At 47.0% G+C, this 23,091-nt stretch overlaps 1 protein-coding gene and 1 long non-coding RNA gene across 5 annotated transcripts; one reads left to right on the top strand and one right to left on the bottom strand.

Moving 5' to 3' along the window:
* Window positions 1-752: 752 nt before the first annotated feature.
* Window positions 753-7,698, bottom strand: LOC123048766 (cytochrome P450 89A2-like). The gene is made up of 2 exons (XM_044471800.1): window positions 7,172-7,698; window positions 753-1,716 (listed from the first exon to the last, which is right to left on the bottom strand). Exons 1-2 carry the CDS (start codon window positions 7,696-7,698, stop codon window positions 753-755), a joined length of 1,491 nt encoding a protein of 496 aa, XP_044327735.1.
* Window positions 7,699-12,684: 4,986 nt separating this feature from the next.
* LOC123048764 (uncharacterized) lies at window positions 12,685-17,830 on the top strand. 4 transcript variants are annotated; one of them, XR_006423367.1, is made up of 8 exons: window positions 12,685-13,166; window positions 13,754-13,863; window positions 13,952-14,079; window positions 14,491-14,542; window positions 14,681-14,836; window positions 15,444-15,504; window positions 16,052-16,760; window positions 16,858-17,830. It is a non-coding gene; the product is annotated as an uncharacterized lncRNA (long non-coding RNA). The 4 variants fall into 4 exon arrangements; XR_006423369.1 differs by having other exon boundaries at window positions 15,444-15,512; XR_006423368.1 differs by having other exon boundaries at window positions 15,436-15,504.
* Window positions 17,831-23,091: the final 5,261 nt, after the last annotated feature.

Genomic DNA, 23,091 nt, shown 5'->3' with positions numbered 1-23,091 from the left:
GCGCCTTGCCGTCCTCTCCGCCCAGAAGGTGTTTTCGTCAGCGACGTCCTGCGGGTAGCGTCGGCGCCACTCCGCCATGGCTCGCTCGTCCTCCTCGGCGATGAGGAGGCAGCGCTGCCGCCGACGGTGTTCCTCACGGTCCTGGTCTGTTATAAGACGAGGCGGAGAGGCGACGGCCTGCGCCTGCTCGCGCGTTAAGACGTCGTGGAAGTTAATCTACGCGCGAGACCTCTGGAGGTGCCACGCCGCCGCGTCGTACGCGCGGGCGGCCTCGTGCGTGGTCTCGAACGTGCCGAGGCCAAGGCAGACGTCGCCGGACCGGATCTCAGCGTAGAAGGCGCCGGAGGGGCGCTCGCGGACGCCGCGGTAGCCCGAAGATCCCCGGCGGCGCGACGGCATGGTGGCGTGTTGGTGGCGGGGCGAGGAAGCGGCAGAGGAAGCATAGGCAGCGGGGAGAGCGCGCGTGGCACTGTGGATAGCGATGCGAGGCGGCGTGGCGTGCGCCGCAATTTATAGGCGCGCCGGAAGCGGTGCGCCAAATCTAGCGCACGACCGCCCGCTTTCTCCCTCGCGCGCAATCGTTTCCCCGCGCGTTAGTTTCCCCCCTCCGCTGAAGCACGCAAAAACGTCTCGCGCGCTAAAATGGCAATTTACCGCGCGCGTCTTTTGGCGCCGCTGTTGGAGATGGTCTAAGTGATGCTGCTGATTGTAAATGTAAATGTAGTACAGCAGATCGGGCAGCGGACTAGTCTTCAACTCCTTGGGATGGCGCGGGCTCGGAGGGGCTGCTTCATGACCGTGGTGAACTCTAGCACCTCGGTCATGTCCACCTGCTCTCCGTCCGCCGGCGGCAACCACTCCAGCTCTCTCACGAGGCCCGCCACCAAGTAGGCCACGTGAAGCATGCCGAGCGTGTACCCGGGGCAAATCCTGCGGCCGGCGCCGAACGGCATCATCTTGATCTCCTTCCTCCCGGTGACGTCCACGTCGCACCCCTCGCCGCCGTCCAAGAACCGCTCCGGGCGGAACTCCCGCGCCGCCGTCCACACCGTCTCGTCGCGTCCCACCTCCGCGATCAGGATGTTCACCTCCGCGCCCCTGGGCACCCTGTAGCCGCCGATCTCTGCGCCGTCGCTCTGCACGCCGTGCGGGATGAGGAAGTGGACCGGCGGATGCAGCCGCAGCGCCTCCAGCACAACGGCGTTCAGATACGGCAGCGCCTGCAGGTCGCCCTCGCTTAGCTCCGGCTTGCTCCTGACCTCCTCGTAGACCCTGGCCTGCATGTCGGGGCGGTTTACCAGCTCCGCCATGATCCACTCCAGTACGGTCGCCGTGCCGTCATTCCCGGCGCTCAAGAACTCGGAGCAAAGGCTGACCACCTCGTCGTCCGTCAGCGGGCGGTCGCCCTCCTCGGGCAGTCGCAGCGCGAGGAGGGAGTCGGCGTAGCAAGGCGCCGGCGTGTCGTCGTCCCGCAGCCGCCTGGCGTGGATTAGCGGGACGAAGATCTCGCACAGCCTCCGGCACACGGCCATGTGCGCAGCCCACCGCTTGCGGAAGAGCCTCTTGGTGAGGGACGGGCAGAGGTAGAAGATGGGGTAGCTGAGAATGCTACGCACAATCCACAGCTGCAGCTCCTGTATCTCGTCCAGCACCTCCGGGCCAAGCCAGGCGCCAAAGCTCATGTACACGATAAGCTCGAACATGGCGCGACGGAGTGTTAAACATATTAGGTTTGAAACAATGCTCGATATCCTTGGTGGGTACGGCTGTCGTATATTTATAAAAGGAAACCGTACAAATACCAGTTATATTACAACACGTATATCTAATATATACTTAGTCTAACACCCTCCCTCAATCTTAACTATGTCCTGAAACACTCAGAAGGTTAAGATTGCGACGACATCCTTCAAAAGAAGGCAGGGGCAAGGGTTTAGTGAAAATATCAGCAAGCTGATCCTTCGAAGAAACAAACTTAATCTGAAGGAGCTTCTGAGCAACACGTTCCCTCACAAAATGATAGTCAACTTCGATGTGCTTCGTTCGGGCATGAAATACTGGATTGGATGAAAGGTATGTTGCACCGATGTTATCACACCAAAGAACAGGCGGCTGAGTTGGGGAGACCTTCAACTCTCGAAGCAATGACTGCACCCACATGATCTCAGCTGTGGCATTAGCAACAGCTTTGTACTCAGCTTCGGTACTACTCCGAGACACCGTAGCTTGCTTGCGAGCTTGCCAGGCAATCAAGTTAGGCCCAAAGAACACAGCATGTCCCCCCGTGGATCGCCGATCATCAGGACAACCAGCCCAGTCGGCATCAGAAAATGATGAGATCAGTCCAGAACGCGCAAGCTGAAGATGGAGACCATATGAACCAGTGTGATGAACATAGCGCAAGATGCGCTTAACAGCTGACCAGTGAGAATCACGTGGTGTATGAAGATACTGGCACACACGGTTAACTGCAAATGATATGTCTGGTCGAGTAATGAGCAAGTACTGCAGTCCACCCACAATGCTGCGGTACTCTGTGGCATCCTCAGGAGCAAGCAAGTCACCAGCAAGAGCTGTCAGTTTGTCTGTAGCAGACATGGGAGTCGTAGCAGACTTGCACTGCAACATACCGGCACAACGCAGGAGATCCTGAGAGTACTTCTTCTGAGTAAGAGTCAAGCCACCATCAGAATGAAGAACCTCTAGGCCCAGAAAATAATGCAGTCTCCCAAGATTCTTAACAGCAAACTCAGCACCAAGAGAGGACACAAGCCGATCTGTAGCAGAAGCAGACGAACTGACAAGGATGATGTCATCAACATATACCAGAATGTACATAGTCACCTCAGGTCGCTGTAGAATAAACAGAGACGTGTCTGCTGTAGAAGGAACAAACCCATGCGCACGAAGAGCAGCGCCAAGACGGGCATGCCATGCACGCGGGGCCTGCTTCAAACCGTAGAGAGCTTTGACAAGGCGACATAAATGATGTGGCTGAGCAGGGTCAACAAAACCTGGCGGCTGACGCATATAAACCTCTTCTTCCAGAACTCCATGGAGAAAGGCATTCTCAACATCAAGCTGTCGAAGCGACCATCCGCGAGTAACAGCCAAAGAGAGAAGAACACGAATAGTAGTTGGTTTAATAACAGGACTGAATGTGTCTTCATAATCAATGCCATACCGTTGTTTGAACCCCTTGGCAACCAGGTGTGCCTTGTACCTCTCAATGGAGCCATCAGCATGTTTCTTCACCTTGAATACCCATTTAGAGTCAATGATATTAACACCAGATGGAGGTGGAACAAGACGCCAAGTGTTGTTTCTTTGAAGGGCATGTATCTCCTGCTCCATCGCAGCACGCCAATGCGGGATGCCAAGCGCCGCTCGAAAATGTCGTGGTTCAGTCATAGGGTCAGCCTCAGCATGTGCCACACAGGCCGCAAGCCACGCGACGGTGCCGTCAGTGCGCTTCTTCGGTTGGAAGATGCCACTTTTGCTGCGAGTATGGGGACGCAGGACGACAGGCGGAGGTGGCGCTGGAGCTGCCATACCAGAGGAGCCACTATCCATCAGCGGCGAGGAGGACGCACCGGCGGGTGAGTCAACAGGCGCATCCGGTGGCACGGTCAGGGTCGGCGAAGACAGACCGGGCGTGATCGGCGTCGACGGACCAGGCGACGAAGACTCGGTGACCTGCGAGGCCTCCGGCTCAGGGGAGAGCGCCGCGGGTCCAGCTGGCCCGGCCGACAGCTCCGTAGGTTCGGCCGGCCCAGGCGACAGCGAGACCGCTGGTCCCGGCGACTTGGTCACCCCGTCGGATCCTCGTGCATGGGGCATGCACGCGTGATCGACGTCGGGGTCAAGCAGGGTAGTGGCGGAGGCAGCCTCGTCGAGCGCCTCATCCGGCGTAGCAGCAACTGGCGCAGTTGTGGCCATATCATCATCCAGAAGCTCAAGTCGAGCGCCTCGTCCAGTCCCTGCACCATGGTTAGGCAACAACAGAGGAGAATATGCAGCATCCACAAATTGATCAGGCAAAACTGGAAAAGAGAGCAACTCAGTGACGGGAGTATCGGTGGGTGATGTGAGCGTGGAAAACGGGAAGACAGTCTCATCGAACACAACATCACGAGAAATGTAAACACGATTTGACGGGATGTGAAGACACTTGTAACCTTTGTGGAGAGGACTGTACCCAAGAAACACACATTGTTTAGATCGATACTCAAGTTTATGCTTATTGTACGGACGAAGATGCGGCCAACACGCACAGCCGAACACTTTGAGGAGGGAGTAATCTTGAGTTTCATTAAGCAACACTTCGAGTGGAGACTTCATGTGAAGGCGTCGTGTGGGAATCCTGTTTATCAAAAAACAGGCAGTAACAAAAGCATCGCTCCAGAACCGAAACGGGACAAAGGCATGTGCAAGAAGTGTCAGGCCAGTTTCAACTATGTGACGGTGTTTGCGCTCAGCTGCACCGTTCTGCTGATGTGTATGAGGACAAGACACATGGTGTGAGATGCCAAGCTTCTGAAAGAAGGTGTTAAGGTTACGATACTCACCCCCCCCCCCAGTCTGACTGAACATGGATAATTTTGTGCTTAAGTAATCGTTCAACATGTGCTTGAAATTGCATAAAGACATGAAACACATCAGATTTGCGCTTAATAAGATAAATCCAAGTAAAGCGACTGAAAGCATCGATGAAACTGACATAATAGTTGTGACCACTAACAGAAGTTTGGGCATAGCCCCACACGTCTGAAAACACAAGTTCAAGAGGAGCCGTGACAACACAACTTGATACAGAAAAAGGCAACTGATGACTCTTGCCTTGTTGACAAGCATCACACACTAGAAACTCCTTATTACTCGACTCAACAGGAAGATGATGGCGATGAAGCACATGGCGCACAATGGGAGTAGCGGGGTGGCCAAGGCGAGAGTGCCACTGCGACGACGACACCCGAACACCACTGAAAACTTGAGAGACTCGTGGCACATCAAGTGCGTATAAGCCGTCGCGAGCTCGACCACTAAGAAGAACGTCCCTCGTGTCCCGGTCCTTAACAAAAAAATGGAAAGGGTGAAACTCAACAAACACATTGTTGTCACGAGTTAATTTAGGAACCGAGAGTAAACTACGTGTGACTGAGGGAACACGAAGGACATCAAGCAGATGCAAGGTTTTAGTGGTACGTGAAAGAAGAGATGCCTGACCAACATGTGAGATGGGCATACCTGATCCATTGGCCGTGCGGACCTGATCGTGACCGGTGTAGGGCTGGCGAGTGGCCAGCTTGTCAAGCTGACTCGTCAAATGGTCCGTAGCGCCCGTATCCATGTACCAGGCAGGATCCACCGAGTATGAAGGAGTGAACCCGGGATCCGGTGTAGCGAGAGCAGCTTGCTTCTCATTGCCCTTCCCATTGTTCCCAATGCCAAGAAAATCTCGTTTAAAGCAACGATGGCAGCGAGACGCCAAGTGCCCCTCGATGCCGCAGAGTTGACACTCAACCCCACCACCACATGCCTCGCAGTGGAGCCGCTTACGGCCAGCCGTCGGAGGTGGAGCGGGCGGACGGGGCTGGTTGCCTGAGGTCGGCGGCGCCTTCTGCTTGGCACCGCGGGCGCCCCCGCGGAGAGCAGCGTTCGCAGAAGGGCCCTCCGTGTAGACGACAACGGAGCGGCGAGCAACGAGCCTCTGTTCGGTGTTGAGAAGGCGTGCATAGAGATCGCGAGGCGGCATCGGTGTGTCACGTCCATTAATGTTTTCAACGAGAGAATCATAGTCCTCATCAAGCCCATTGAGAATGAACGAAGTAAACTCCTCATCACGAAGAGGCTTCCCAATAGACGACAGTGTATCAGCCAAAATTTTGACCTTGTTGAAGAAGGCCGTGACGGAGAGGTCATTTTTCTTGACCTCACCCAGCTCGTTACAAATGGCAGAGGAACGGGCCAGCGACTGCGAGGAAAAGCTGGAGTCGAGCGTGGCCCATGCATCCCTCGACGTCGCGGCAAAGACCACCATGCCGGCCACGGAGGGTGTGAGCGAGGACTGAATGGCACCCAGAATAGCTTGATCCTGAGCGATCCACCGACGATGAGCAGGGTTGGACACCATGACGGAGCCACCAGCGGCCGAGGGCACCGGAACCATGGCCGGGGGACACGGCAGCGTACCATCGACATACCCCTCAAGGTAGTGACTACGCATCAGCGGCAACACCTGAGCACGCCACAGGAGGTAGTTGTCAGCAGAGAGCTTCACCGTCACCAGGTGAGCGAAGTGAAAAGGTCCTGGTTCAGCCACCGATGCGGAGAGCTGCGAGTCGTACGTCGGAGGAGCACTGTACAGAATCAGCGCATCGGCCGACGGAGACGTACGGTAGTGTTGGTGATGACCGTAGGGCGCCGTAGGAGGTACGCCGTAGGGCTGCAGCGACGCGACGTGCGGCACAGAGACAGCGTAGGGCGCGCCATACGGCGCCTCGTAGGGCACCGCGGAGGACGAAGCATACGGTGCCGGCGCGACATACGGCGACGACGGCGCGACGTACGACGCTGGATACGGCCCACCGTACGGCATCTAGACGGGAGTGCCACGAGGGCCTGAGGCCGGCGGCGCAGCAGAGTTCGCAGCGGCGCCGTAAGGTAGCTGCGCGGGGACGCGATCCCGATCCTGCATGGGGGCACCGTAGCCAGGGTTGACGGCCGCCAGGGATGGATCGCATCAATCCTGCATGGGAGCACGGTACGCAAGCGATGGATTTCTGGATGGCTGCGCGGGATCAAACGCGTGCGACGCCAGGGCGGCATCACGGGCGATCGAAGGCGCGGGCGATCGGGGCGCTGGAGGACGCGACCCCGATGCGGACGGACGGGCCCAGGCGAGCAGGGTAGACGCCATGAACGGCGATTCCGTCGCCAGGGTTGATGGAGGCGGCGCGGCGGCGAAGGCCGACGCGGCGGCGGCAGAGGAAGCGGAAGCACGGCGCGGACCGAACGCGTGCTCTGATACCATGTTAAACAGATTAGGGTTTGGAACAATGCTCGATACCCTTGGTGGGTACGGCTATCATATATTTATAAGAGGGAACCGTACAAATACCAGTTATATTACAACACGTATATCTAATATATACTTAGTCTAACACGGAGCAATGGCCTCACCGTGACGGGCCGCGAGCCTGCGACTGCGAGGAGGTCGCCGAGGAGCCCGTCGCGCGTCCGCCGCCTCGCCGGCGCGAAGAGGCCGACACGGGCCGGGTGCAACATCACGGTGGCGAGGTTGCGGTGGACGAGGCGCCAGTAGGGACCGTAGGGCGCTGCATTGATGTTGCGGGCGCCGGAGGTGAACAGAAGCCCCGGCTCGAAGATGTCCGGGCGGTGGGCGAAGATCGCGCCGCTCTGGACGAGGACACGGTGAGCGAGGTGGCGGTCGGAGATGAAGACGAGCGGGCGGAATAGGCGCACGGAGATGACTGGACCATGGCCAGCGTGCAGCTCGCGTAGGAGCTGAGGAAGGTCAAAGATGGACCGCCGGAGCGCCAAGAACTTGACCAGGAACAGCAGGGCCGGCGGGCCTGGAGGGAGCTCCTTGCCTTTTCGACGGCTATGCAGCATGAAGACGAGAGAGAGGGTGCTGAACAGGGGCAGGGATTGCCATGGCCAGCTCGTGAACTCCATTATTGAAGCTCTGGATCTGACACTGGGCTCTGGTGTGGTCTGTATGTTGTAGTGTATCTCCAATGCTGCCCATAAACCGAGCACGCCGTGGATCGGGGGATTAGCCGTCGACACGGAGGCGGGAACCGGTCATTTAAAGCTATCGGCATACTGCCGTACAACAATCCGAGCCTCCATGCTCAATCTGTCGCCACCTCCGTCTCGGCCGACGCCACGTCCTTCTCCGCCGCATCTGCCCTCTCCAACTCATCCTTCTGCCGTTGCAACATCTTGGCTTACACGATCATCCTTGTGTCCTTATCTAAATCCCCATCTACAAGGTGAGCATCTTTGCGTCCTCCGAAGCAGTTGAGATATCCACCTTCTTCTCGTCGAGCATGGCCTTCTTCTCTTTGAGCATGGCCTTCTTCTCTTCGAGTTTGAGCTTCTTCTCGGTCATCCGATTTCTCATCTCCGGACAAGCGTGATGCTAGGGTCCTCCACCACCTCCATCTTCTAGACAAGTTCTCCTCCGGGTCCATGCACGGCGGGAGGGAAGAAGAGAGTGGGCAAAAAAGAACGGGAATTAGGTGAAGAGTGGTTGGATGGAAAAAGAGACCGGGGGATTTTGCCGCGAAAATAGTGCAACAAACTACAAAGGCGCGGATCCGCCTCAGTTTTGGATGGGCCGGGGTGTCGGAGTCCTATGTGACTCGTGTCCGAACTCCCGCAAAGCCCTTAGGGTCCGAACTGCGACGTGTACTAATGAATGTGGTGTTGGATGGCTTGCCGGGTAGAAACAACTGCATCCAAAAAGATACGAGCGGTTTGAGGTCGGCGTTGAAGACACCCTAACACCTTAAGTGCAATTATATATATAGGAGTACTACACTCCACCGTACCCTGAGTTTATGGATACTCCTTAAACTCATATTTGGTAGATGGGTCGTTATAAGGGAATGGTACACTACAGGGAAATTCATTGTATAGCCTAATGCCGAGTGTAAATTACCCGTTATCCAAATATAGTACTCCATTTGTCCTAAAAATAAGTGACTCAACTTTATATTAACTTTATACATTGTGAATTTTAATATTATTAGCCTATATATACTCCCTGTACTTCCTCTGTTTCATAATGTAGTGCATGTGTATTTTTAAAAAGTCAAACATCACAAATTTTGACCAAGTTTATGAAGAAAAATATTGACATCTAGAATGCCAAACATATATCATTAGAGTGATTATAAGATGTAGTTTCATATTTTATATAATTGATATTATATATATAAATAGTTTTCTCTTTAAACTTGGTCAAAGTTTATAAAGTATGGCTTTTCAAAAACTTTACACACACAACATTATGAAATGGATCTGTCTACTCCCTCTGTGCCAAAATAAGTGTCACTAATTTATTATAAGGTCATACAACTTTATACTAAATCAGCGACACTTGTTTTAAAAGAGCAACTTTGTACTAAGCGATATTTATATTGGGACGGAGGGTATTATATTATTATTGAAATAAGAGAAAACAAGCCTCCACCCTGATAGACATAGGTAAAATTATTTAATCCCTTGATTAAGTATAATGATTGAGATTTAAACTAAAAGTTAACAAGTGAAAACGAATATGTGGGTTGATGTAAGTCCTTCAAAATACAGCGCCTGGATTTGCATCCCATATGAACACCCAGCAAACCAGTGAAGATATCTAAAAAATATGTGGGTTGATAGATATATGACATCATGGTGGCTGATGTAAGCAAGGAAACATCATGCGAGCATGTGCAACATGTGAGAGAGCTTTCAAGAGAGACTGAGCATGCATGTGACAAAACTTTTTAGGGACACTGGGCGTGAGACGGTGAGACAGACTGAGCATGCATGTGACAAAACTTTTTACCAGAGACACAGGGCGTGAGGGAAGAGAGAGACGTGCAACGAATTCAGAAAAGTCAAAAAATATTAATTCGGGAAAGTCAAAAAATTCGCAACTTTTTGGGAAAGAAACTTGACCTCTCATATAAAAAGTTCCGCTAAGAAAAACAATCCCATCAACTTCAGGGAAAAATCAAAATTTTGAGGACGACAAAAAGCGTGACTGATTTTGTTTTTTCCCACCCAAATTACAATGGAAGTCATTCATTGGTGAAACTTTTCATATGAACACAACAGAAGGTCAAGTTTGTTCCCCAAAGTTTCATATTTCCTCCGTTTTTATTTACTTCGCATATTATCTTTGTCTCGAATCAAACTTTCTAAACTTTGATCAAGTTTATAAAAAAAAAATATTAACATCCACAATACCAAACCATTACCATTAGAATCACCATTCAATATATTTTCATATCATAAATATTTGTTATTGTGGAAGTTTAGATTGTTTTCGATAAACTTGGTTAAACTTTATAAAGTTTGACTTAGGTCAAATCCAATATGCAGAATAAATAAAAATGGAGGGATTAACTTTTTGACTTTATTTTTTTTATTTTTCCCATATAGGGTGCACCTACACCCAAGAGCCAAATGTATTTTGTCTTGGGTGGAGTATTAGCTATAGATGCAGTTGGATAATAGTCTATGGATTTACGGACGTGATGCTCATATGTTAATTATGCAATGAATATTTTGGATGCCATGACTTCTGTCGATCGACGAATGCCCATGCGTTCTGGATGCGGGATACGACATCATTTTTGAAGGCCAATGTGAGTGTGGCCTCCATTTATGGGAAGACGGCCATTGATATATGGTCGAAGTACTCAAGGGAGGAGGAGAGGCGGGCGCGACCGACAGCTGATTCAGCCTTACGGCATGCGTCATCCTCGACCCACTCGAAGAGGTCCCACGCCCTCTCCCAGAACTATCTCTCAGCGCGGACTCCTTCGATCTCGCCGGGGAAAGGTCTGCGGGGAGGGTGCAACATAATCGACATGGTAATGGGGGAAGAGAGGGCGTGGGGTGGAAGACAACAAAGCGAGTCGATGGGGTTAGTGTGCCGACAACGGGGATGGGGGTAGACGGTGAATGTGGTGGCGCCAGCGAAGGGGGTGGATGGTGGTTTATGTACCGCAAATGGGCGCACTCTGGTGGAAAATGGGTGCAAAACATGACATGGCCATTAGTTGGCGCTATTCTCGGTGGATAAGAAGTTGCGGCATTGGCAGGGGCAGAAGCAGCAGCCATACACCGGGTTGCGCACGGGAGGAACATTCTAGGCTGAAACTTCCTTCCCACGCGAGCGGTTGACGGATGCCGAGTGCTCCAAACCAATGCTCACAACCTCCAAATATGGAGGCTCGCAGTCAGGATACGACGCATCTCTATAAATTATGCCGATCGGGAGGTATATGGCGACTTTGCTAGAGTGTTATTTTGGCCCAAAATCGCCATAACAATGATTATTATGCCGATCGTCCGATATGACAACTCTGGTAGGGTTGCTCTAATGCTCTCGTTTTGCATGTTTAAACTTTGATCATAAATTTCATCACAACAATATGTAAACATTTTGTCACAAAAAATGTACCATACATTTCAACACTAATTCAATGGTATAACTTTTATGACATGTAACCTGCGTTTTGTGGTGAAACTAATGATCAAAGTTATTTTTGAAATAACAAGGAGATTGCTTGTGCGTTGCAACCGAGACAAAATAGGGTGCCGCGATAGAAAAATGCTACCATGACAACGGAACTCGATTCCTGTGGAAGAAGATGCATGTCATGGCAGCAAAAACGAGTTGTTGCGGTAGAACAAAAAAATATTAGTTTTAGGCCATTTTGAGTTAGTTCCACATATATATCAATCATTCAACTATCATGAAAATAAGAGCAAGAGTGGAAATCCAATTTGGCTCCCGGGAGCACGTGTTCCTGCGTGAAAAAACAATTTTTTGAATGCCAAAAAAATCACAACAAATATTTTATGTATTTATAGTCACATCCAAATGCTACATGCAAACTTTTAGGCAAAAGGTTAAACATTTTAGCCTATGCAAAAAAACAAAACAAATTACACCAAATGTTACCCCAAAATATCATCTAAAATTTGTTTTTTTTCATCAAAGAAACACTACTGCCCGTTTCGCATGAAAATTGTCAAGCATGTTTGCGACACTAACGCGAACATCCACAAAAAAATTTAGAATTTTTTAAAAACATATTACCACTCTTTTGCGGTACTGTTCATCTGGAAGCAAATGCTCCCGGAAGGCAAAATGCCCCTCCCAAGCGAGAGAGATTAATGTACCAGGGTATTAAACCGACGTTGATGGAGCTGGTTTATATCACAACATTTTGCCCCAAATATAGATAGCTTCCTTAGTTAATCTCACCTGAAATCAAAGGAACACAAGCATACTGTGTTAAGCATCAATTATAGGAAACTATAGGATTACCCCGAAAAGAAGAGAGAGAAGGAAACTATAGGATTATCCCGCAAAAAAAGAGAAAAGGAAACTATAGGTTTATCCCGCAAAAAAGGAGGGAAGGAAACTGTAGGATTATTATCCCGCAAAAAAGGAGAGAAGGAAACTATAGGGTTATCCCCCAAAAAAAGGAGGGAAGGGAACTATAGGATTATCCCGCAAAAAGAGAGAGAAGGAAACTGTAGGATTACTCCGCAAAAAAAATGAGAGAAGACTAATATAGATCCAGATATATGTTAGTTGGGAGAACATGGACGTTCTCAGAGTTTAGCGAATATTGGCCGTCGGATCGATTGTTTGATCGGATCTCGGCCATCGGATCGAGTCCTTGGAAGACCTCGGCCGTCGGATCGAAGAGGTGTCACTGTTGCAATGAATAGTTACCTCTCGCTGTAAAAATCTCATGCCACCGCGTGTAATTCTCGTGCCCCGCCAAGGGCATTTTCGTAATTTCACATTGTTGGGAAAGTGCCCAACTAGGGTTGAGACCGTGAGAGGTTGAGAGCGTGCTGGTCGTTCCCCTCCCCCTCGAGCCCGCCTTCTCTCTTCCCCTCCTCTCCTCCCCGCGCTCTTCCCCTCTTCTCCTCTCCTCCCCACCGCCTCCCGCCTCCTCTCCTCCCCACCGCCTCCCGCCTCTCGAAGAAGCAGCAACCCCCGCCCGCGCCCAGAAGCCCAAGCCCGCCACCAAGCGGCAGTTCCAGGCGTTGCGGGGCGGCAGGGGGCTCAGCCTCAACCCGCTAACCCTAGCTGCACCCCACACCGCCGCCGGCTCCTTCTCCCGGCCTGCTAGTCCCTGCCGTCCGCGTCCACGGCGTCGTCATCGTCGTCCTCGCGTGCACACGGCAAGAGGAGCACGGGAGACGTGGCTGCGCCGCCGCCTCCGCCTCTGCTCGCCCTCGCGTTGCTGTGCCGTTTCCTCCTCCACGCCCCCTTGGTGCTCATCAGGAAGAGCGCGGCTCGCAGTCGGCCCTCGCGAGGGAGTACCGGACGCGCGCATGAGGGAGTGGCGGACGCGCGCAGGAGGGAGCAGTGGAGCAAGGTGGCGCCGGTCGAGGTGAGCTGCTTCTCCCTTGGTGGAGTATTTGTGTTTTTGTTGCTTTTAGTCTAGCTAGGTTCCAAGGAAGGGGACATTTAGGCTTTTCTTGTGCTGTTGGTGGCTTATTATGCGGTCAAACATTGGATCTAGATGCATTTTTGTAATTGATGTATTATGTTGCAGTCTGTAGCTTCCCTTATAAGATGCAACATGATTAGTTGTTGTGATTTCTCATTACCGATTCCTTTATGAGCATTCTAATATAACTGTGAAAATGTTGCTACTGTTGATTATACCAAAAAAAGATGAAGAACCATACTAAATGCTGGAGCCAAGTCTCTGATGTTACAACGCTAAGCCATCGATTCTGCATCCATTATTGCTCCACTTTGCTGGTTGTTTCAACTTTCATCATTTAATTCAGTAGCGTTGTATTCTCATAAAGCCATATAAGTGATGATTATGAATTTAGTCCTTCATAGTTAGGTTAGTAATATCAACTATCAGGTAAATTCTACACTCTAAAAACAACAAAATTCAGAATTTTTTTTGAATCTTATAAGCAGTGAATTGATTTTCTCCATCCCATGTCTTGTAACGTACAGGGAGCACTCAAGACACTTGTAGTGGTTCATAATTTTGGGAGAGCTTAATTTTACACAAAGGGGGCGTATTATGCAGATCTCATACTTCAAGGATGACTCCAGTTCAGTTGGTCGGTATCTCTTCATTTGCTTGGAAATACTGTTGGTCTGCTTATTATCCTTTGATTTTCCTATGTACTAATATTGAGTGTTGTCCAGCTTGGGACTGTTACGCATAGGTGCGCACATATGGTTAGTTTTTGGAGGAAAGATTGGAATGCTCTAGGATCCTGATATATGATGTTACAGCCGAGCATTTATACAAATAAGCTCAAGGTCCTGAAAAGGTCTGAAGCATCACATCTTTTTTGGCACTAGAGTTCGATAGTTTTGAATACCACACATATTAAATCTGAGTACAAATTCTCGCTCCTTAATTACCGAGTATAAATTCTCGCTCCTTATTCACTGAGTATAAATTATTGCTCCTTATTCACCGAGTATAAATTCTCGCTCCTTAATCACCGGTTCAACTAATGCTAATTTTTCATCGGGGACATAGTAGAACCAGAGAACTAGATTCCTATGATCTGTTAGAGCAGTTGCCAGCTTTGCAACAGTTACTGTATCGGCTTGTTGGATGTCGGGTGATCGTCTCTTCAGTCTAGGCTAACAAGCCTTAGATGCGAGAATCTCTCAATTTCTGCCATTTTCATATCTATATGTGGCATAACAACAATTTTTTCTTTGTATTGCAGCAAGTAGGGAGCTGCGAATGACAACTACTTGCTGCAATATGCTCTAGCTTTTGTAAGCCCTAATTATTTCTCTTGTAGGTATGCACACAAGAAGAGCTCAGCTCTTTGTGGTGCAATAAAACCAGTTCTTGCACAACAAGACGAAATGGCTTAGTTGACTTAGGTCAATTATTGGAATTGTTTTTTGTAGGGTATGAAGATAGGTGATTTTGAGTGGCTAATTTGGCAGTAATGCAATGGAGGTGTGGCTGCGTCTTTCGAGAGTGGTGTCGATAACAAGAGGCTTCTATGACAATGGAGGCAGCGACAAGCACATATATGCTTTAGCTTTGAGGCACTGAATTGTGTATGTTCTGAACTTATATTAGAGCTTCACATATCATTATATCGTGAGTCACCAAAAAAATTGCATTAAAAAACTGTACGCTTTTCTTTCAACCGTATCACATCTTAATCCTTTTAGGTTGGCATCAAACTCTATGAGTGGATTTTTGTTACTGTGTTGAGCCATGCTTTGATTTCTATTAATTGGCCAATATTTGATGTCATATTTTCTTTAGATGCATCACTTGCAGTCATTCTTTGATATCTATTAATTGACCAATTTTTTTTGGAGCTGTAATTCTGTCATAGCATTTCCTTGCTTTTTTTGCTTTGAAAAACTTCATTGGTAAGCTGATTGCAGCAGCAGGGTCGGATATTTAAGCATACCTAGGATATTTATATTTTAGTTGGCATATAGTCATGCCAATTTTCTGGTTTATCTATTATCTATTTCTTTCACCTTTGAATACTTTGAATATACTAGCCTTTATTGTTCATTGTTTTGTAGAGTTAACTTTTGTAGGAACACTGATTTTCAAAGTTAACTTTTTAGTAGTTTGGCGTGTTCCAATTTATGGAGACCCCTCTCGGAAACTTATTCTTCCTATCTTTGTTTTTAAGGGGTGTAGAAGCTAGAGAGAATTGGTTTTGTAAGGATACAACCCTTGAAAGCTATAGATATTCCTACAGGTAAACAGGTGAAATACTTACTGTTGGTCACTCAGTTAGTGAAAATGATTGAAATTACTCATAAAAATGAAGTAAGAGCTGCAGTTGACAGACCAAGTGTGTTATTTCACATGAGCTCTTCCAATTTGCTAGGTTCTGTTGGTCACATAACTTTGTTATTAGGTGTGTAGATATTACAATTTTCACTTTGTGAACTGCATGCCAATGTACATCCTGTATATACAATGACACTTTTCTCATTTTCTCTTCGCCTACCATTTGTTCTAAATTAATGCCTTCTTATTTGGAGATTTAAAACATAGACAACAAGAGAATCATATGAGATGTCCATGTCCTGCTTGATTTCCTCTTTATTTTCCAGCGTCGCCTTCCATTGCTTTGCCTACTTAGAGTTCACTTCCTGGCAATATTTTAGTTCCAGAAGAAGTAGTTCTGATTTATTTTCTTTGTCTCTTGCATTTGTTATGCAGAACGATTCCTACTCATGTTTTCCCCTTGCATTTGGCATGGTCATAATGGAATTTGAAATCTCTAATCCATTTTTCAGATACACTACTGGTATTGTTACACATCAGGGAAGTCCTCATCTACTACTGGTTTGACAACAATTGTTATCAAATAACCTGAAGCGGGTGAATTTTGTATGGAGGTAATATAAATGCAGTTGATCATACCATACCGCTACTCGAATAAAAATGCCTATCGTAGTGTCTATATACATTCGTATGTTATAGTCTATTTGAAATCTCTAAAAAGACTTATATTTAGGAACGGAGGGAGTAGTATAGTAATGAATGTGATCAAGCAGTTTGCATCAACACATTGTTTGGACTATATTTTGTGGCATATATTTTACCACCTGCTTTCTACCAAAAGAAACGATAAATAAAGGTGGACAATAATAGGTTACAATAGTGATCAAAGGAAGAGAAATACTTTTGCAAGTCATGCATGGATTTTTTTACCAGACAAATATTTTCTTCAGATGTATAATCATATTTTTCCGAGATATATATATTTCTTTTTGCTCATCACCTGATCCCGCCACCGCGGCCCATGGAGGCACTGCTGCAGGGGCCGCAGCTGCCACCATTCCTGTCCAAGACATACGATCTCGTCAGTGAGCCGCAGCTGGACGGGGTCATCTCCTGGGGTCCTTCGTCATGTGGAATCCTTCCACCTTCGACCGGGACATGCTCCCGCACAACTTCAAGCACAAGAACTTCTCCAGCTTCGTCAGGCAGCTCAACACCTATGTGCGTATCGTATCACTGTCCTATCCTCTGTTCTCATTTTTCTTTTCTTTTGCAATCTCTCACTGGATTATTATTCATGCCGCCATCCTCTGCTCAGGAGGCACTCTGTTTCTGTTTTGGTATCTGCCACTCTGTTTTGGATGTTCTATTTTTCTTTTTGTTCCTTCTGGTTTCTGCTGATGTACTCAACCCAAATCTGTTGTGTATATATATACTCTTTGTACTTCCCTTGATAATTTTAGTGAGCGGAGTTGTGGTCTGTAATGCCAATTTGGTGTATCTTTTGTTAGCAGAATCGTGGTCTGTAATGCCAATTTGGCCTTTCCCGAAAAAACTGGTTTATCTTGATCACTGAAATAATCCTGATTCCTAAGGAGTTGATCCTGTGATGGGTTTACTAAGATGGACTGAACAGATAATACAATTTTATCCATATGTATTTCATCTTCTTTTGCACCTATTAATTATACATCTAGATACATACATTCCTCCAACAAGTATTTCCGGATGGAGGTTGTATTTTTTTGCCTTTATTTGCATTTTACCCTCAAATAGATGGACATGACTTGATTTGAGTTATAACTCATCATTGATTGCATAGGAGTAGGCTGGGGTAACAGTGTCCAGTACCACACACTTTCTTATCAAGTTTGTTACATTCATTTCATCTGTATCTCCTCTTTTGTTCTACAATTCATTTTGCTTATGATTTCTTATTGTAGTGGCAAATTTTAATTGCTTGGGCTGTTGCTGCTATGAAAATATATTTCTATCTTTTAGGTCTCTTACTTTAGTCTCTCACTCTCTCTCTCTGATTTCATAATGATATGAACTTCTATTATGCTGCAAGATTAGAGAGATTCTTTTCAAACTCAACCTGTGTCACAAGCTACTTGGTTACTTCGCATTACTTGGAGGATGCATGGATGAGGACTGAATTATGTGTAGCTATGATATCTTTTAATTTTGGTCATATATGTATCTTACAAGAATTCCAGTATATATTTTGGTCATCTGTATCAGAATAAGGATGCACCTTTAATTATTACAACCTCCAAGCCCATCATTTGGAATTTTATGCAGTTTCTTTTGATGTGAATATTTAGTTTGTTGTGTAATTCTATTGGATGATTATGGATGAGGCGTGAATAATGTATAGACATGATGGATGCTCTTATTCCTTATGACTCATCATCTGTAGATAATAGTAGATGAATGATTGATCGTGGCTTTCTTTTGGTATGTCATGCTACTTCTCTTATTTGGCTTTGGATCGTTTTGTTTTTTACCGGGTTAGATATGGCTGGTGCAGGTGGGGTGCGACAAAGCGCACTTCCTGGCAAGTGGTTATTTTTTGTGGTCTCATGAGCGTACTAAACTCATTGCTGCCTTATGATAATCTCATGGTAATGTTGAACTCCCTAATGTCTTGCTTCTATAACATGTGAATGCTTCTTTTTACTTTTATTTTGTTACATCCTGTTTGAGCAAGTATGTTAAACCTGGATTAATACTAACTTGATCATTACCTTCATAATCATAATGTTGAGACCGGCACCCTCGCGCCAAGGCGCGTTGCCGATCTAGTTGTTATGGCTGCGATGTTTGTTTCTGCATGCTACATAAGTCAAAAGAGCATAGACTGAACGTCTTCGTATTAAACAGTTGTCGAGGCTTGAGGTTTAACACCAAGATCAACTCGATATTGCCGAAGGTAATCTAGAGCAACTCCATACAATATAACAAAGCAAATCAAGTAAACATGCATGCATGTGCATATAACCTTGGGAAAAAAATTCTGGTTCATTTTATTTAGCAGAAAAATATTTAAACAACAATAAAAGGTTCAATAATGTACTAATATGACAAAATCACCATACTATGATAAGAAAAAAAAAATCCTTGCAACAACAGCAGCCAATGGAAGGAGCAGCAGCATCCAAACTGTTTGAAGCCCCGGAGAATGGCGTGGACGTAGATGGAGGACGTCTTGCAGTAGCCTGTGTGACTGTGTCCTCCTTTGGCCTCAACGGGGGCACGTACGTACTCCATGTGTCCCGGCGCCTCCCAGGCATAATAAAGAAGTTGCGGCGGCGTCGATGGACTCCATACGACGTCGTGCATCATCTTGGCGGTTCTCCGGTTGCTTGCGCCACGTCGGGGTGACAGACAGCGTAGATGGCAGCTTGCTTTACGTTACGCCCGGATCGGATCGGAGCAGCGATTCCATCCATCCATGATCCATTCCATGGCTAGCTCACGAAAACGCGGGGGACCTGCAGACCAGGCCTAGCTTACGAAAACGAAATTCCCAGCTTGCATGCCTGCCTGCGTCCCGTCGGAGCCTCCTCGGTCGAACCGATCGAGCTCGTCTCCTTTGCTCTCCGGTCCGATCAGCGGCGATGGGATGGTCGACTCCCTTCCTCGCGCGGCATTAATCACCTCTCCTCATGATCATGAATATACGAGTGAGTGGAAGTGGAGAACGAAGCAAAGCCAGAAGCCACAGTTGTGCACGTCCTTCTTTTATCTTCTTTCTCTCCTCCCCTCGTTCGTTCCTTACCACCCCACGCCGGCGAGGGGATAACTCAACCGCCATAGGCCCGCAACGGCCGGAGCGTCCGAGGCTCCTCCGGCTCTGCCTCTCGTCACCGGCGGCACCCCACCTGCCCTCTGCTGCGAGCGGGCTTCGCCGGGGTCGCGGACCCAGCCCCCATGCTCGGGTAGGGTGCCGGCCTCGTCGCCAGAGTCACGCATCCGTAGCTGGGACGCCACCGACAGGGCAGGGCATGTGCTCTCTGCTGCACCAACGCGCACCCAGAGCGTTCGATGGAATGCTCCTTGCGTATCTGGTCGCCCTCTTTAACTAATTACTACTCCCTCCGTCCATAATATAAAAGCATTTTTTACAATAGTACTCTCTTCGTTTTTTTAATCCGCATATAAAATTTGGTCAAAGGCAAACTTCACAAACTTTGACTAACATTATAGGAGAATACGAAATCAATATTATTAGATGCATCATGATATTTATTTTCATAGTGTATAGCTTTAGTATTGTAGGTGTTCATATCTTTTGATATAAATTTGGTCAAACCTTGCATAATTTGACTTTGATCAAATTTTATATGCAGACCAAAAAGAAACTGATGGAGTATTAGCACGGTCAGTTATAGAGGGTGTTTGTTTTTAGGGACTTATTGGTTTAGAGACTTAAAAAAGTCCCTATAAGTCCCATCTAAACCAAACAGGAAGGACTTATAGGGACTTAAAGTGGGCATTTGGGACTTATGAAATAAGACTCTCAAGGAGAGTCTTATAGGGACTTATAGTTGTAATATGGTCTTTTAGTCCATGTTAAGTCCCAGGAACCAAACAGGTAGGGATTTTTTAGGGACTTGGGACTTATAAGTTGGGACTGAAAAAAGTCTTAGGACTTATGAACCAAACAGGGCCATAGTCCATGCATGCATGCTGCGCATCAACAGAAGAGGGGACTTGTGCATGTATTGCATGTGATGGACTAGTAGATTTAAAATCTCAACGAAACAAATGAGATATCCCACGTAGTTTTTTTTTACATGGAAATATCTTTATTCCATTAACCAACGAACGCAACATAATCGCTGGCCACCAAATCCTGTACAAAGGTAGGAGCGCCACCCGGCCATACGGCTTGGGAATTAGCATCCATCTTCGCACCGAACGCCGCGAGGGCGTCAGCTACCTTGTTGCAGAGTCTTGGGCAGTAGAAAACAGAAAAGGAAAATAACCCAAAACTATGATTCGAAAGTTTTCTTTTATGCTAAATTCTTTTTTTTCTGGTCTCGAGAATAACCCAAAATTTGGACTCACGCCTTTCAATCACGCGCTCCCATGTTCAAACGTTGACATTGTGGTAAGCTTGGGGTTTTGAGACGGGCGTTGATGCCGCCGATGACGAGAGGAGGATAAATGGTGAAGGCGAGATGGATTTTCTCGAGATGATGAAGGAGAGGACGACAAGATCTGATCTTTTCTTTGCTGAGATGGTGGCGTTTTGGAATGGGCTTGATGCTACGTGGAGGAGGCGAGTGGAGCAAGACGAGATGTTGTGCAACCTAGCTCTGCTGCTACTCTGCAAGATGGCAATATCACTCCCCCTCTTTCCTTCTCATGTGATCCCGCCAAGGACTCGAGCATATTGCAAGAAAGTGAAAAACAAATGCTTTTGACAGAAACAGTACAATTTGATGTGTTCTTTTTTTAGCAACGTGTTTAGTGCGTTGCTCACTTAACATCCCAATTGAACCGAGGATCAACATATACGAGCTGATGTAGCGAAGGGTATCACTTGGAACATTGCAATTCCATTCTCGTCGGTATGGAGATGCTGCATACATAATAGAGTAAACTTATTAATTAATTCATGCAATGCATACAAAAGAAATTGGCAATAGAATTTAGGAAGGGATTTCTATGGTTGATGACAATACAATATAAGGATAGGTTCTCCAACTAATAACAAATTGACAATATTTGTTCAAAACCTGCTAAAGGGCCAACCTTTGACCGCCAAAAGTATAAAAGAAGTAAGACAACATTACACAAAAATTGACGTAGATAAGTGTTTACTGGAGTTATCTTGTCCAATTGTTTTTCTTTGGATTTAGACCACCTCTTGGCTTCCGGTCGAACCAAAAAAAAAGGAAAATTGGTAAGCATAAATATTTGGATGCAGGTGAAATAGGAATCAAATAACTACAGGGGAACAACTTAGCAAAATTTGACAAAAGTGCTTGGTCTCGTCTCTAACCATGCACCAAAATCGGATTTGGCTGAGTCGTCTTCGACTCCACTTCAACCGTTCGGTCTCTTCTGACCATGGTGGACTAGCCCACATGATGTGTTTGGTCGACTATGAGCGTCATATAGGATTTGCCTCGCCACAGAACTAAAGTAATTAAGATATAACTTTTTTTGTGAGAAAACTTCTAATCTATTCATCTTCAAGATATAACCTGTCCATAATATTTGCCTGGTCACAGAAATCTTCTGCCAGTTGATGAGACGAACACAAATATAGCATCCCTTCTTGTTCCATAATATACTGTATATGTTTTTTTAAAGGGATTATTCTGATTGCATTCGATACACAATAATATACATTGAACAGGGAAGTTAAATTACTTGATACAACAAGGTGGAAACACTGATCTTTCTTCCTTGAGCGTAGGCCTAGAACTTCTCCGGTTAAGAAGACGTTTAGCAATGCATTATCATGCTGCTCTAGTTTCCTTGCACAAATGCATGATCATGCTGCTCTACTTTCCTTGCACAAAATCATGCAAGTACAAAAATCTGACACAGTTCACAATTGAAAAAATAATCTGAATACTGAATAGAAATTCTGATAACTACCCGAGGGGATGGAGCTTAATTAGTAATTTCACTTAGGCTAAATCCGCAGTTCACGAGGTACTTTGCAGATCCACAAGCAATTCATTTCTAAACATATTAAGAGACACCATGGTTTCGAACTCTAATCGCACAGTTGCATGGATCACTTATTTGCGCTTCAAAATATTTAGCAACTTCGTTGGTCTGATAGGAGATATACATAACTTACCGAGGGATGAGCATGGTTGGGAACAAACACAGTGGCTCGAGGTACTTGGCACCGACACTGCCAGGAACAAGGTAGCTCACCACAAGCGGAAGTTCATGAGACTATAGCAGTACTTTTTTTAGATGTTCTTTTTTATAGATGTCTTGAGGCTATTAGAATGACATTTTTATTTCCTAAAAAATGATCTTACTCTTTTATTTTTTATTTTGAGATACAACTATTTTGTTTGAGATACAACTATCTTTTGAGGGAAAACTATTTTTTTGAGATATGAGACACGACTATTAGAACGACGTGAAAAGTAGATAGAAGAATGGAAGGAGTATGCGAACCAACCCGTGGTTGAATGGTTAGAGGGACAGTGGTATCCCTAGCCCACCAGGGTTCAAGTCCTGGTGCTCGCATTATTTATGGATTTATTTCAGGATTTCCGGCGATGCGCTTTTAATGGGAGGAGGCGCCTACGGTAACATCGTAAATCTCAAGATGATATGCCGGCTCAGTCTTTCGAAGGTGCTCATGTGCGTATGTGCGTTCATAGGGTGAGTGTATGCACGTATGTATGAGCGTTTGCGTTTGTACTGTGTTGAAAAAAGAAGAAGGAAGCAATACTATACTGGGTGGGCCTGGGCCTGGGCCTGGATCGACATGCGCGGTTACGCGGCCCTTCGACCGGAGAGACGAGACGAAGCAAGTGCAAAACCGTGGTCCATTTCCATTTCC

This window comes from Triticum aestivum, chromosome 2D (assembly GCF_018294505.1).
Source record: "Triticum aestivum cultivar Chinese Spring chromosome 2D, IWGSC CS RefSeq v2.1, whole genome shotgun sequence".
In the NCBI taxonomy this organism is placed as follows: Eukaryota; Viridiplantae; Streptophyta; class Magnoliopsida; order Poales; family Poaceae; genus Triticum; species Triticum aestivum.
This window is presented reverse-complemented; position numbering and strand designations above follow the sequence as displayed.

Coding starts and splice junctions, on each gene's coding strand:
- LOC123048766 (XM_044471800.1), bottom strand. CDS start 7,698: ATGGAGTTCACGAGCTGGCCATGGCAATCCCTGCCCCTGTTCAGCACC. Junction 1,717..7,171: donor CCCGTCACGGTGAGGCCATT/GCTCCGTGTTAG, acceptor AATATGTTTAAC/ACTCCGTCGCGCCATGTTCG.